Below are 14,787 nucleotides of genomic sequence, written 5' to 3'. Positions count from 1 at the left end.
GTGCACACACGCTATGGTGTGCAGTGAAACGGTGACAATGCCGTACTTAAGGTTACCACTGTAAAGTAAGTTTATCTGCAACAATAAAACACAACATAAAAAAGAACAAAGAAAAGTTATCCTATACATGTATAAATATTGATCATAGGGAAGGGTGTGCTGAGAAAAATGCGAATACCCACTGTACACAGTCAAGTTGTGTTAAAACATTTGTGAATGGTCATCGCAAACATGTGACAGGATCCACCTGGCAGGCAAATGTACACAGTGATTGCCATATTGCGCAAAAGGTAGTGTACTGCAGCATGCCGGCGAGTGGAGTACGGTGTGTTCAATAATCTCCTTATGTCTGAAAATATATGCTGTTTGGCAAGCAACTGTAAAGGAGTTGTCCAGGGAATGTCTCGCATGTAAGTAACTTGTACACTTCAGTGTAATGGGTGATCTTCCACTTTGGGTTTTCGCGGATGAACTTCATGCACCAACGCTAGATAATGTAAACTATAATCATCAATAGGGATGAGGCATTCCCATACAAGCATGGCAGACAACAGAGCAGCAAGGATTGCATTCTTCTCCTTTTCTTCTGATATTACCCAAAACATTTTCTCTAACTGCGGCTGCTAATGCTCTGCTTAGTAATTAAGAAACGGTGTGCTATGTAAACTGCGCTGGGCTTACTTCTTATGTAGTGTGACACAGCTGACCCCTTCTCAAAAGAACCCACTTCAGAGAGGTTGCCCCCATTCTCTATAAAGTAAATATTTTTAAAGGAGCTTAAAAATGAGGTGTTTTAGGAATTTGAAAGTTTAGAGTTAATTCATTATTAAAGAGAGATCAACTTGGACAAGAGACTTTTTTTTTATTTTATTTTTTTTAGATCTTTTCTCTTCTAGCAGCATCTTGGTACCACCGGAGAACCACACATTGATTCAGTATACATGAAAATCCTTGTAAGAAAAAGTTTATTGGAATGAGTGGATGTTTAACAAATCACTTGGCTAATATCTGTTTTGTGAAATAGGTGATTTAATCTGAGAATTGTCCATGCTGGTTCCATTGAATTTGGTCTCCCTAAGAGAAGCCCGTTGACTTAAATTCAGTACCTGTCCCAGTAAGTGAGCAGCAACCCATTATGTATAGATCCAAGCACACTTCTCATGTGTGTCCGCATTTGTGCCGGAGAGTACTTTTATGCATGAGGTCTGTAGATCTCCTAAAACAAGACTCCACACATGATCCTCCTGATATAAGACTCTCTCTCTACCCACAAAAAGAAGGTCTGACCTTGGAAATATGACAGACCCCACAATTCGGCTCTGTAAGGGCACAGATTAAATATGCACGTAAGGTATGTTATATGGTGGCTTATCCAGAGTTCCGTGGCCAGACAGTGTTTTAATTGATCCTCCTTTCCACAGATCTCTTTTTTAAAACCTTCCCAGTTTCAGACTCGATCTGGACATTTTCGAAACAGCAGTTTCGCCTATGCCATGTTCATCTGCTCTGCTTTGGCCGCTGATCTGCCCAGCTTCATTGTTGGTTACATCATTGATTTAATATTATATAGTACCTAAGACCCTTCAATTTTTGTTCCGTACCATAACACATGAGTCCAAAGGTGTATTGAATTAGGCCATCAGAAAGGGAGTTTAGGCTCTTTAATGGTCCCAGAGGAAAGGCACTAGAAGCAAGAAAAAAACCATGGTCTTCACCCTGAAGAAGCAAAATGAATAAAGTTCAGGTCGTAAAATGGGATTTGCAGTTCCAAACACCAGCCCCCTTGCATGCACATTAGGGAAACCCTTGTTGAGGAAGAACATGCGCTTCTTACTGACTACCTCTGGCTTCAACCCCGCCTCTCTACCTCTCATCCCGCCCCCCTCCCTTACTTAATGGCAGCCGCTGCAAGGAGCGCAAGTGAGACCTTGACTTCCGGTCTAGGTCAGCTCTCTTCTCTGCAGCTCCGCATCTGTCACCTTGCCGCTGCGCCGAGTCCTCCTCCTGGTGAGGGTTCGAGCTGGCAGACCGTTCCTGACTCCTGCCTGGAGCTGCACCTGTCTCCGCTTCTCGCCCTCATTGTTTCATTGATTTCTCTCTCGCCCTCTTCGTTTAATTTCCAACCTCTTAATTTATTTAAAATGTTCTCTCCTCTGCCCCGCTAGGTGTTTTTCCCTGCCGGTCCTTTTGCTCCGCTGTTTTCCCAGCCCCCGTGCCCACCTCCCTACATCTCGTCCTGCGCCACCCCCCTACTTAATGGTGGTCGCGCAGTGAATGCACCAAAGGCAAGCCCTTCTGCGCCCGGCCAGCGCCAGGGACCCTGGATCTATGTCCCCACTGCCTCCGCCCTAATTGCACTCAACCCCAGGAGAAACAACCACTGTCAGAGATCGACGCCGAACAACACCCACGGCCAGATCTCCTGCTGACTGTCCTTCACCATCAACAGCTCTCACTCTACCGCAGAACCCACGACGGCCACCCGCACCACCGAAGCCCTGACGGGCTCCTCCTCAACATACACTCCCTCAACAGACACGCCACGGAGATCTTGGACCTGCTCGTCTGCCTCTCGTCTGATGTCACCAGCGCCACTTCCGCCCCGACATCTCCACCGCCATCCCCGACAGATACAAGATCCAAAGAAAGGGCCGCCCCCTCCGCCCAGGAGGAGGACTCTCCATCGCAAAGAAGAGCTCCCTTCTACTCTCCACCTCTAGGATGAGCGACCCCCCTCTCCAGCCCCAGAACGACGCTGCGTGGGACCCTTGTCTAAAGACCCCCCCTGGACCTCGCGCCTCTTCCGTCACCACCATTGCCGACCTCACCGCACCCCACGCAATCGCTGCCACAGACTACATTCTCATCGGAGACCAGAATTTCCACCTCGACAACCGTAGCAACCCCGACTCCACCACCCTACTCGACAACCTCGGACTGAAGCAGCTAGTCACCACCACCACCCACAGAGCCGGACACACCCTGGACCCCATCTTCACAGGAGGGAGTAACATCCACTTCAGCCACACCACGCAGACCCTCTGGACAGACCACTACTGCGTACACTTTAGTTTTACCACCACCACCGCACCCAAACCCGCCCGCGCCCACCACGGAGAAACTGGAGCAAGATCACAGAGGAACACCTCCACGCCACCCTCCTCCACGACCCCCCTCCGGTTCGACTGACTCCGACTCCGCAGCCAAAAAACGACACCAATGGATCGCCGGCTGCACTGACAAGCTTGCACCCCTCTGCCACCCCGTCCAACAACGCCCCCGAAGGCCACCTGGTTCACCATCGACCTCCAAAAAGCCAGGCTCTCCTGCAGACTCCAGAAATTCTGGCGGAACAGGAAAACCACTGAAGACCAGAACAACTACAGAAACGCCATGAACAAATACCACCAGCGCAAAAGAGCCACCAAGCGGACTTTTATCAGAACAAAATCCACACAAACGCTAAGGAACACTTCAACTTCATACAGCAGTTCACCAACCCCCCCCCTCCCCCCCTCCCCCAGCGAAGCCACGGATGTCACACACCTTCTCAGGACCTCTGCATCAAACTCTGCTCCTACTTCCACCTGAAAATCTAGGCCCTTTACGACAACTTGAGCGATTAGTCTCCCGACATCGCACCCCTCCCCACCACCGGCAACCAACCAACCATCACCACCTGGAAACCTGCCACCACTGAAGACAGCACCACGGCCATAAAGAAAATTTACTTGGGAGCCCCCACGTACCCCTGCCCACCTCACATCTACCACAGAGCCACCGCCGCCATAGCACCCCGAACTAGGCCGGACCATCAATGCCTCCCTCTATTCCGGCATATTCCCTGACGACTGGAAGCGAGCAGAGATCAAGCCCCTCCTTAAACCCTCGGCCAACCCGACGGACCTGAAAAACTACCGCCCCATCTCTCTCCTTCCCTTCGCAGCCAAAGTCACCGAGAGATTCATCAACACCCAACTGACCACCTTCATCGAAGAGAACGCCATCCTCGACCCCTCCCAGTCCGGAGTTCGCAGCAACCATAGCACCGAGACCGCCCTCCTTGCCAGCACCAATGACAGCCGCATGCTACTGGATCGGGCCCACACTGCGGCCCTCCTCCTACTAGACCTCTCCGCAGCCTTCGACACGGTCTCCCACCGGACTCTTGCAGCCAGACTCCACGACGCCGGTATACAGGGAAACGCCCTCGACTGGATCTGCTCCTTTCTCTCCGGCAGAACTCAAAGGGTCAGACTCCCTCCCTTCCTCTCCGAACCTACTGAGATCAACTGCGGAGTACCCCAAGGATCCTCGCTCGGCCCCACGCTCTTCAACATCTACATGCCCCCCCTGGCCGCCATGGTCAGACATAATGGGCTCAGCATAGTATCCTACTCCGAAGACACCCAACTCATCCTCTCTCTCACGTAGAACCCCAAAGACACCAGACTCCGCTTCCAAGAAGGAATGAAAGTTGTCGCAGCCTGGATGAGCAACAGCTGCCTAAAACTGAACTCTGAGAAGAGAGGGGTCGTCGTCCTTGGACCCTCCCCCACTGCGTGGGACAGCTCCTTGTAACCCCCTGCCCTCGGAAACCCACCCACCCCAACGGACCACGCCCGGAACCTCGGCATCATTCTAGACTCCTCCCTCTCCTTGACCCCCCCCCCCCAGATCAACGCCATCGCCTCCGCCTGTTTCAACTCCCTCCGCAGGACTTTCAAGTGGATCCCCCCAATGCAGAAAGACTGTCACCCACGCACTCATAACTAGCAGATTAGACTATGGCAATGCCCTCTACGCCGGAATCAACAAAACCCTGCTACGCAAGCTGCAGACCATACAGAACACCACAGCCAGACTCGTCCTCGGAACCCCACGACACGAGCACATGACCCAGCACCTACGAGACCTCCACTGGCTCCCCATCGTGAAGAGAGTGACCTTCAAGCTACTCACCCACGCCTACAAATCCCTCCACAACATCGGACCTAAATACCTCAACGAAAGAGTCTCCTTCCACGTACCTAAAAGGAACCTCCGCTCCCCCGGGCTCGCCCTGGCAGTGACCTCTGCAGAACCAGAGCATGCGGAAGAGCCTTCTCCTACATCGCAGCAAAGACCTGGGACGAGTTTCCAGTCAACATCAGATGCTCCCCCACTCTGCACACCTTCAGGAAGTGCCTCAAGACCCAGCTCTCCGAATGATCGGAGCTGAGCTGCACCCCCTCCCGATTGATTTTGATTTACTACACAAGGTTCTTATGAGTTGCCACAACTGACTACTTTGGAAATGTGTGCTGGAAGACAGTCGTTTTCCTGTATCAAAGACTCCCTTGGCCACTGTTTTGCAAACCACTAAAAAGACTGCTTCTAACCTTGAAGAAAAGGTATCTTACATTGGGAAAAGAACCATTAAGAAGCACTTTAAAAGATTTGCTTTTGTCTTTGACTTCTTGTTTTCTGGTTACAGCACCCATCCCTTAATAAGGAGGGTGATAGTGTGAGGTAGAGAAGTAACTTTTGCCAGAGTACTACACAGGATGCATCATATTTGATTTTCTTAGTACAGTTGGCTAGGATGCGCCCCCAGAATCTGAGTTACCAGTTTTGGAGGGGCACTGGTCTTCTGAGCATGTGTCCTTTTCACTTGTGGTTCGAATACCGTTGAACCATTGGACAGTCAGCCATACAATTAGCACCAAAAATCAAATATAGATTTTTACAGCTCTTGTACCTTTTGATGATCATTTAGTGGCTGCTAGGAGAATGTTTGAATCAATCATCAATTATCGTATTTATAAAGCGCACTACATACCTGTGAGGGTCTCAAGGCGCTGGGGGGAGGGGGAGAGGGGGGAAGAGACGCTGCTACTTTTCGAAGAGCCAGGACTTGAGAAGTCTCCTGAAGGTTAGGAGGTCTTCAGTCTGCCGCAGAATCATACCAGCTGGGCCTTGGTTTACTCCTAAGAGCTGATATTTATTGTCATCCTGCCCTGCAAAAATTACACCAGATTACTTTACAGCCAGTGCATCTTTTTAGGCATTACAAAAAGTTCCTTTGGTTTGGATAGTCTGTCTTGGGATGTCTGGCACTTAATCTATGTGATACCATCTGTCTTATAGAATCTTGGTATATGTCGTTTTGTCTGTTCCTAGATTTCCATTGCAGCTCCATTGCCACTGAATGAGGTGAACTGTCTTCTTACTGGGTGCCTAAGCTTTGCTTTTACACATGCCATTTGATGGTTAGCACTTGTTTGGTGAAAAGGCTGATCATTGCTGAAAAGTTAACACCGGGTAGAGCTACAACAGTTGCTTTAGGATTTACTTCGCACCCAGCAGATTCTATCAGAAGTATAAAATGTTAACAGTGTGCTAATCCCCCTAATCAAATGCCTCAGGCTTTTCATCATTGGAGAGGAAGTGTGTGAGGAAAACAGCTGACTTCATCTTCCTCCTGCAACTTGAAAACTTCTTGAGGAGTTGTCATGTGACACAGATTTTTGGTTTCCTGCCATTTTCTATTCCTGATCCTGAGCTGTTACCACTGGGTTTTGCAGATTGTTGAGAGGATTTGGTTTTCCATTTCTGACCAAACCACCATCTGTTCCCCTTCTAGTTTCCCACATTTCTGCCCCCCACCCCTTTACAATAGCTCTTTTTGTACAAGGGAGCTAAAGAATTGGTTTCAGAAAGAGGAAAGAGCTTTTACTTTAGATTTTTTATGAATTCATATTTAATACTTTATTAAACCCAAAAAGGGAAAAGTGTGAGACTTGCTCTCAACCTGCCCTGCCCTCAGCGAGTTACTTGGGTAGGAAATTCAGAATAGTTGCACTGCAGCAGGTGCTCTCAAGATGTCCTGGATTGAATGATCTCTGTGAACCTTCCAGACCATATATCCATATTCCAATGATTACGTGTTGCAGGCAGTATCCAAGATTTGCATTAAATGGAATGGGTTACCTAATTGCGATTCCACCTTTTGGCTTACAGCCAAGGTTAGCCGACCACCTTAGTGAGGAACTGAATTGAGAAGAAATGATGGAGAAGATGCATTTTGTGAACAAGTTGGCGAGCAGTTAAGGAAGTAATATTTTAGCTGCTGAAAGATTATTGAATTGTGGGGGTCCATATCAAATACATAATTTTATGTATAGTTGCTACAGTTCAGAGTGGGCTGAGGGCAGACAATTCAAGGTACTATCCTTTTCACCTAGACTCTGCATAAAGTGCCTCGCACCAGTTGTAGCGCATCTAAGCAAACAGTGGTCCATTTCTTCCCGCCTCCACCCTCACCTGGATGATTCATTGGTGATGGCTTCAATAAAGGCAGTGAAAGTCATTCAGGTATGTTCTAAGCTGTTTCTGAAACGTGTATTGTCAATCAACTTTGCCAAATTTCAGATGGTCCTGTCTGGGCCCATAGTCTTCCTGGGTGCGCTACTAAATGCTGCCTAACCCAGTCTGCAGAACACTGTGTACAAGCTCTACTAGAAAAGTCCTGCTTTGATAAGTAGTCATGAGTGGTAACAGTCAGACCGTTCATGGCACCTCTAGGATTCGTGATGTTCTACACCACCATGATGCCACTTTATGATGCACATTCTGGAGGAGGAATGGCAATGCACTGGACGCAAGTTACTAGAGCTTGGCCAGATGATGTCCAAGTGATGGATCACAAGAAAGCAAACCTGCACAGACTAACCCGGTACCCACCTCTGATGGCGGTATGCTTTACTTCCTACTGAGTATGCCGCCACCAGGATAATCTTCTAATATTGTGTCCTTTACCACAGACAAATTGCATCCCAACACAGGATCCATGATGTGCACATCACTCTGCTTGATTATATAATTGATGGTAGTGGTTTTGCGTGACAGAACCTTAATGGGGCTCCCACAGGTGGAAAGCCTGAAGACCTTCATGGCAAGGTGGATCTCCGACAGCTGCAGCACCTTTATGTGTAGGAACTGTCATACACACTACAGGCCCTGCTCCAACACATCAGCCAGATGGGTGACCCAGCCCAATAAGGACATGTCTCACTATGGTAGTCTAGCCGGCATCTCTGTGAAAATGAAGAGACACATCCACCAGTGCAGATCTGGATGAAATGACATGAAGATAAGCAGCCTCGCAGAGTGGCTCCTCTGCTGTTGGAGCAGTTGCTTGATACAGCATCACTGAAGGACTCTGATGTTCCAGCTAACACAAGGCATCTTAGAATGCCAGAGACCTCAGACCTAGCAGGCACAAGACTTGGTAGAATCTGATATATATATATATACCATAGAATCATCTCCCTCATTTCTGCAAGCCTCTGAATAGAAGGAAAAGCTTTTCAGTGGGTCATATCTGGAACCATGCCTCCAAATGTCAAGCTCTGCCTGAGTGTAACGTGAGATTTCTTGTGTTGGTTTTGAAGCCCAAGTTGTGGACAGTGTTCATAATGCGCTAAAGATATGCCTTGAGCAGTGCTGGAGAGCCTCCCCAACCAGTTCAATTCATGAATATATGGATTTCCGATGGCCATATTGAAGCGCCCACCACTGTATTTGAAAATGTAATGCAGTGGTTTAGCCAAGCATCAGGACTGTGAACTGATGATGCTGGGGCCCCACAGCGACCCTCAGGCAATGTCTGTGGGCTTGGATATTGAAAGAGGGAAGGGGTTGTCCTGAACCTGCAGTGATGTCAGTTAACTCCCTCCGTTTCCCTCAGCCAACTTGGCATTGAGGGCCAGCAGGACTTGGTTCAGAGACATCCTCTTGTGCATTCTTGCTAAATGAACAGGTTGAAGAGGTGATGGTAGAGAATAGGTCTCGTAGTCTCAACAGCTTCCCCTGCTGCTTTCCTTCTGTGGCATCACTACTACAAGCCTTGTTCGGTAGGGTTAATTAGTTATTTTGTCTTTTTTTGTTTGTGGTATGTTTTTGTTTTGCTCATAGGTTAATCTTTTGTGAAATGGTTCTCTGAAGGAACTTATCTGAAGTAGAATGCTACAATGTATCCCTGTGTGCCTTTGCCAAAAATAGGTGGTCTCCCACTTTCTGATGCCCTTCTGGTGTATTGTTGAACACTAGCCACAGACTTGTTTTCAGAGCCCAAATTCCACATTGAGGTATCGTATGAGTCTGATAAGGATATCTGTTTGTAATATCTGTGAAAGGGCTTTAACTCTGAGGTCTTAGCGAGAGACATTTTACCTAAGGTGATGAAAGCAGATTCATTTTGACTGTGAATCAAAGAAAAGCACTATTGACCAAAGTATATGAGGCTTGGAAAAACCAGAACGGACACCAGAACACCAGGTGGTGGCTTATATACTCCAGTGTCAACACATCCGGCGTGCAGTCGTGGCTGAGGCCAAATAGCTATTGTTGGGCAGCAACTTACAATATGCAGCCTGAGACCTGGTGGATGCTCCTATGGTGAGGAATCCACAGGAAGATTGTCGCTCCAAAATATACCTACCAAAAGGTAAGAAACGTTTTCGTTGAATGCTTCATTCAAAGGATGGGGTGCATATCTGGGTTACGTCTGGACAGAGGTCTTCGACTTGCTTCCTGGCAACTGCTGCCCATCACCATTATTGAACTCAGGATGGTCAAAAGGACACTAAAGACATTTAAGCCGCATGAACAGGACTCCTTTCTTGCTCCCTCTCAATTTTAGCAGCCATGTCCACATATCCTGCGTGCTGTTGATGATTAGCCACACTGTGAACCACCTACCCAGAGTCTGACGTCGGGGCAGACTACCTTAGCAGGGCATGGTCTGAATCTCACAAGTGTGAACTGGGTGGATGTTGTAGAACACCTATTCAGCCATTGACCTGTCCTGATCATCTGTGTCTGTATGGCAGAGAAAAAGACAAAATGTCTTCAGGTGTTTAAAACCAGGAACACTGGGAGAAGTCCAGTCTGTGGATTGGAGCACAGATGTCCTGCACCAGGTGTCTTTCTTTCGTTATTCACTTTATTTTGGTTTGTGAATCCTAAAGGTACATTAAAAACATACAATATCTTTTTAAGCATGAATTGTCTTCAAAATCATAATTCATTCACTGTAATAATTAAAAGTTTAAAAACAAATTTCATCCAACACGATTTAAAAACAAGGCAATGTAACCAATGGAGCCAGAACAATTTGAGCAGAAAAAACATGAACACGAAAATACTGACTAAATGCACCGGATAGTTACAGTCAAAAACATTTAGACATACACCACATCGAGAATAGGTATCTGGAAACATTGAAAACAATAGGTTTGTGGGTATCCGATTTCAAGACTCTGAGTGCCTCGACACAATGCGATGTTCCTACACAGTGTGACTAACCATTTGGACCTAACTTTCTTGTAAGTGGGGCAAAAGAAAAGAGCATGAGCCGCCTTTTCCTCAGCTATGCCACAGGATGGATAATTCTGCTCCACTTCATGGCCCCCAGAGCTCCAGTGATTGGTAAATGTACAGATGGGAAGGGTTCCATGCCTGAACTGCACATATAGCTTCCTAGCTAAAGGTTGACTTTCGTCCAGGAATCCATCCAGTCTATAGGTATCCATTTGGCCTATGAATCTAAGGGTCTGGGATCCCAAGGAAGAATTCATTAGGAGGGATGCCAACTTATAGTTCTTATAACATTTGGCAAGTGCCATTTTAGAAACAGTTGGACAGGCCTCAACGGGAATATCCCACAAGCTAACTCTACCCATACGTTTTAGGGTTTCCCCAATGTGACAGCCACGCCAATCTCCCAATGACCCTAAGATCTCCTCTAGAGCCGATCTATAAGATATCAGTTCCGGTGTGACCCAGATTCTTCTCTAATATAGGAGGGGGCCTGAGGCAGATTCCCTCCGAGATAAGCCTAATGCACAGGTCAAGTCTCAGGGGAATCAAATGAGTACTGGGGGGAGATTCAGCAAGTGCCTAAGAAAACTGCTCTCTGTCTACGCGATATCACTGACAGACTTATGACCCCATAGCTCAGCCCCATAAATTGAGGCCCCCAGGCCTTTAAGTTTGTAAATCTCAAAGGTGGGGATGATTGGCTTGTAAAAAGACTCTCTATAAACCTTGGAGAGCCGGCCAGTGTATTGCGCTAGTTTGAGTCTTTGCTTGGCAATGTGGAACGACCAATCCATTCGTTCAGTAAGTGTTATCCCGAGATATTCAAAAGTTTAGACCCTCTCTAACGGGATCCTGTTCAGGGTTGGGTTTGGATGAGTGGAATTAGATGTATTAGAGACCATGAATTTGCTTTTGCTAATGTTCATTTCTAGTTCCCTCGATTTGCTAAAGTTGTCAAGAACCCTTTGGATACCTATAGGAGTGTTTGAAATGAGTAAGGTATCATCAGCAAACATTAGAGCGGGCACCTTTTTAGATGCAATCCTTGCACTGTGCTTCTATGTAAAAGAGTTCTCTGACTAGCGTTGAGTGAATCTCAGCCACCCTTGCCTGTTGGATGGATTTGCCATCTTGGGAGATTACTTTGCTCAATTCTGCTCTATGGAGTACACTCGATCTTATTCTACACCTGCTAGAAACTAAACTAAGTCTTCCATCCAGGTGGTCTGTTCATGTGGCCGTAGTCTTTCTATTTGAGAGTGCTAAGTCAAGGCAGAGAGCATCATGGTCACTATTGTGTCTGATTCGCCTAGCAGAAAATTATAGGCAAACTGCAAGTTCCTAAACTTTATAATAACACAGTTGCCAGGCTGATCCGTATGGCCCTGCCCTATCCAATTCACCTTTCGGGTAAGAAGAATGCTGCCAGCCAATGCAGGGGAAAAAGGTTTATTTCTTGTGAGTCAGTGCAGACATTTATTGGTCAGATCTTCCTGCGAGTCCCTCTGGCCCATTTTTAACTCTGGTACACTTGATAGAATCATGAAATAGAAACAGGATCCTGGCAGTACATTTTTAATTGGAACTTTTAAATTATGGGCAATGGCTTCCTCCGACAGGGCTCCCACTTGATTATCCAAAGATTGGCTCCTCCCAACATTTGTAATAGATCAGCTCCTGTGGTTTTGGCCGTCAGACCCAGTAGGGCCAGAGTGGGTACCCTGTGGCAGCCTCCGGTGTCTTTTATAATCCAGCTCCACTGCCTGGTGTGGAGACTCTTGGAGTTGAGTTGCCGAATACATCCATTGGCACCAAACTGGGCATGGCAGAGAAGGGGTGCCATATTAACCCTTGCGTTAGAATGCCCTCAATCTTCAGCGACCAACATAACAATAGGCCAGTGACAAGCCAATAAACTTCATACCTGGCCTCTGCCTCTCCAAGCATGGCTGTTACAGTCCTAGTGTTTGGACTTTTGTGGGTCTCCTTTGACTGCATGGAAGTGCTGACCTTGCTCAGTAGTCAGTTAACCAGTGCCATCATCGACAAGAAATGGACAAAGCTTTGCGTTTAGTGCTCTGAAATTGCTTGTGCGGAAGACAGCCTTCAGAGTGCTGTCTCCTTTTCACAGGAGCATAAGTGATTTTCAAGCCTTTTCAGCCGAGGAGCCTTACATCAAGTTCCATCCCAGCAAGTTCCGTCCAAGGGTGCATTTGATTATGCCCTCCAAAGTTGATCTTTTAGCTTCTATCTCAAGCAGTTTATATGTTTGCCTGTATTTCAAGTCACCCAAGGGTATGACATAGTCGTAGTGCTTACCACAGAGCTGCAGATTCTCAGCAGGCTCAAGGGATTAGGCCTGCCATTTTAAATTTAAGACATCCAACATCAGGCCCATAGAACCCTTCAGTAGGTATTTGATGTTTAGAGTCACCTTTTCTCACATGGGTAAGGCGGCATTGTGTCTGGATTCTTATTGGAAGAGAATTTTCCAATCTGGAGTGGGTCCAGGAGACCAGCCAACACCATTTTGTCCAGCACGTTCATGGCTAGCTATGGATGGACTTTCTGGCACTGTTTCCAATAGTACATCTTCTTGCTTCCAGACTATGCATAGGTAGGGTTTTAGTTCATGCTTCACATATAAAAAGGGACTTTCAACCAGAAGTGGCTGATCTTCAGGGACACCCACTACATGGCTTCCAGGGCCATGAACTCTTGCCACGCACCTGCAGTTGTGGCTCAAGTATTTGGACCATAGGCAGAGGAAAATGTCATTGGCCTCCCGTTTGATAGAAATATTTTGTTCGATTCCTCAAAAGATGATGTTCGTTTTAAATCACATACGACCATAACCGTCGAGCTCTACAGGCCTTTCAAATGTCCTCTTAAACACCTGCTTGCATGTTATTACTTTGCGCAAAAATATAAATAGTATATATGCAGGTATATATAGTATAATATGCTTATTAAAAATATTGAGTCTGGTGAGAGACAAATACTGTATATTCATGCATACTTGTGTGTGTTTTTATTTTTATGTATTTAACCCAAATCCAGTTGGAAGGGATTATTACATTTGTACAGTAATGCAAAATCTCATGGAAGAGGCCTCGTAACTGTTAGTTGTTTCCATATGATTCATAATTGTAATATGCGTTATGTGAAGTAGTAAAGAGTTTTATATAGTCCGTTTTGCTTTAGTTTGGTAATAAATCATAAATTGACCTTTGCATTACAGTAATAAATGCTTAAATGCACATTTGATTTTAATATCACATTATTGGACTATATTTTCACTGGCATGGCATACATGAGGTTTTTGAATCCTTAGCAGTTGACATGTCAGCAGAAAGAATGTAAGCCTTGGCATGCTCTTTCACCAAGCACATCATTTATTCCAGAAGAAACAGAGTACTGTCCTCTATGCCATCAATAAAATTAATATTGCCGTAAACTGTTCTTTGGCCTCGTGTGGGGATTTTTTTCAGAAGCTTTACACTGCTCTTTTTTTAGGGAGTTGTTGAAAAAAAATCTCTTTCGTTAGTTGAGAAGGGTTCCATGCTTACTGTGCTTCTCTCCATGCTTTCTTTCAGTCCTCCGCATGAAATTCCTCACAGAGACTTGATTCAGCTGGCAGTGGATGAGCTTTTCTGTTCTAAGTTGGAGCTATGCGATGAGTACGGGTAGGTGTTTGACAAAATGCTGCTGTTCTTATGTGTTGTTTAAATGCGGACTGCTTTTAAAGAGAATTTCAATTGCAAACAACGTTTTATGTTCATCTGGCAACCTTTTACTGCCAGTAACTGATAATAGCCACATGGCTAGTAAATGTAGACTTACTTTGTTCAGTCACTTTAGAGCAACACAGTTATTAGCGCATGGTTAAGTCTGTGATTTATCGCATTGATACGCTCTTGATATCTCCCGCCCCCCCTCCTGACTCAGTCAGTGTACCAGTATGAATTATAAATCCAATTGGACTGCAGCTCATACACAACCTGCTCAGCAATACTGTGCTGGAATTATTTCTAGTAACTAATCGATGCCAGGGGATTGGTGCAGGTTACCACTGCTGTCGAACAGCTACAGGCAGCCACTATAGCTGGCACAGGTATCCTGGGTGCAGGGGACAGTGAGGAGGCCTCCAGCCGCAGCATCATTATTCCATCGGTGAGTGACCCCAGATGGCAGAGTGCAAGGCAAGGTACAGCATCCAGGGCCTCATCAAGGGAGGCCAGTGTAAACAATGGCTGCTCTAGTGCTGTGCGTGGCCATAAGAAGTAGTAGTGTGACTGAGGCATGCAAATGGGTGAGGAAATCCATGGCATATGACAAAGTGCTGAATGTTGTGCATGGTCTGCATATATGCCTTGTTGACCTACAAAAGCCACGCACAAGTAAGGAGTTGATGGCTGTGTG

At 46.4% G+C, this 14,787-nt stretch overlaps 1 protein-coding gene across 6 annotated transcripts in view; it reads left to right on the top strand.

Annotated features, from left to right (window-relative positions):
• The window catches only part of DORIP1 (dopamine receptor interacting protein 1), a 119,852-nt gene that overhangs the window by 18,528 nt on the left and 86,537 nt on the right, over positions 1–14,787 (top strand). For all 6 annotated transcript variants that reach the window (XM_085626941.1, XM_085626943.1, XM_085626942.1 and 3 more), the window contains exon 4: positions 13,962–14,051. In XM_085626941.1, coding sequence (XP_085483067.1) covers positions 13,962–14,051 — 90 coding nt within the window. The remainder of the gene's footprint in view (positions 1–13,961; positions 14,052–14,787) is intronic.

Source organism: Triturus cristatus, chromosome 9 (genome assembly GCF_964204655.1).
Source record: "Triturus cristatus chromosome 9, aTriCri1.1, whole genome shotgun sequence".
Classification (NCBI taxonomy): domain Eukaryota; kingdom Metazoa; phylum Chordata; class Amphibia; order Caudata; family Salamandridae; genus Triturus; species Triturus cristatus.
Note: the sequence above shows the minus strand (reverse complement) of the source record. Positions and strands in the feature narration are given on the sequence as shown.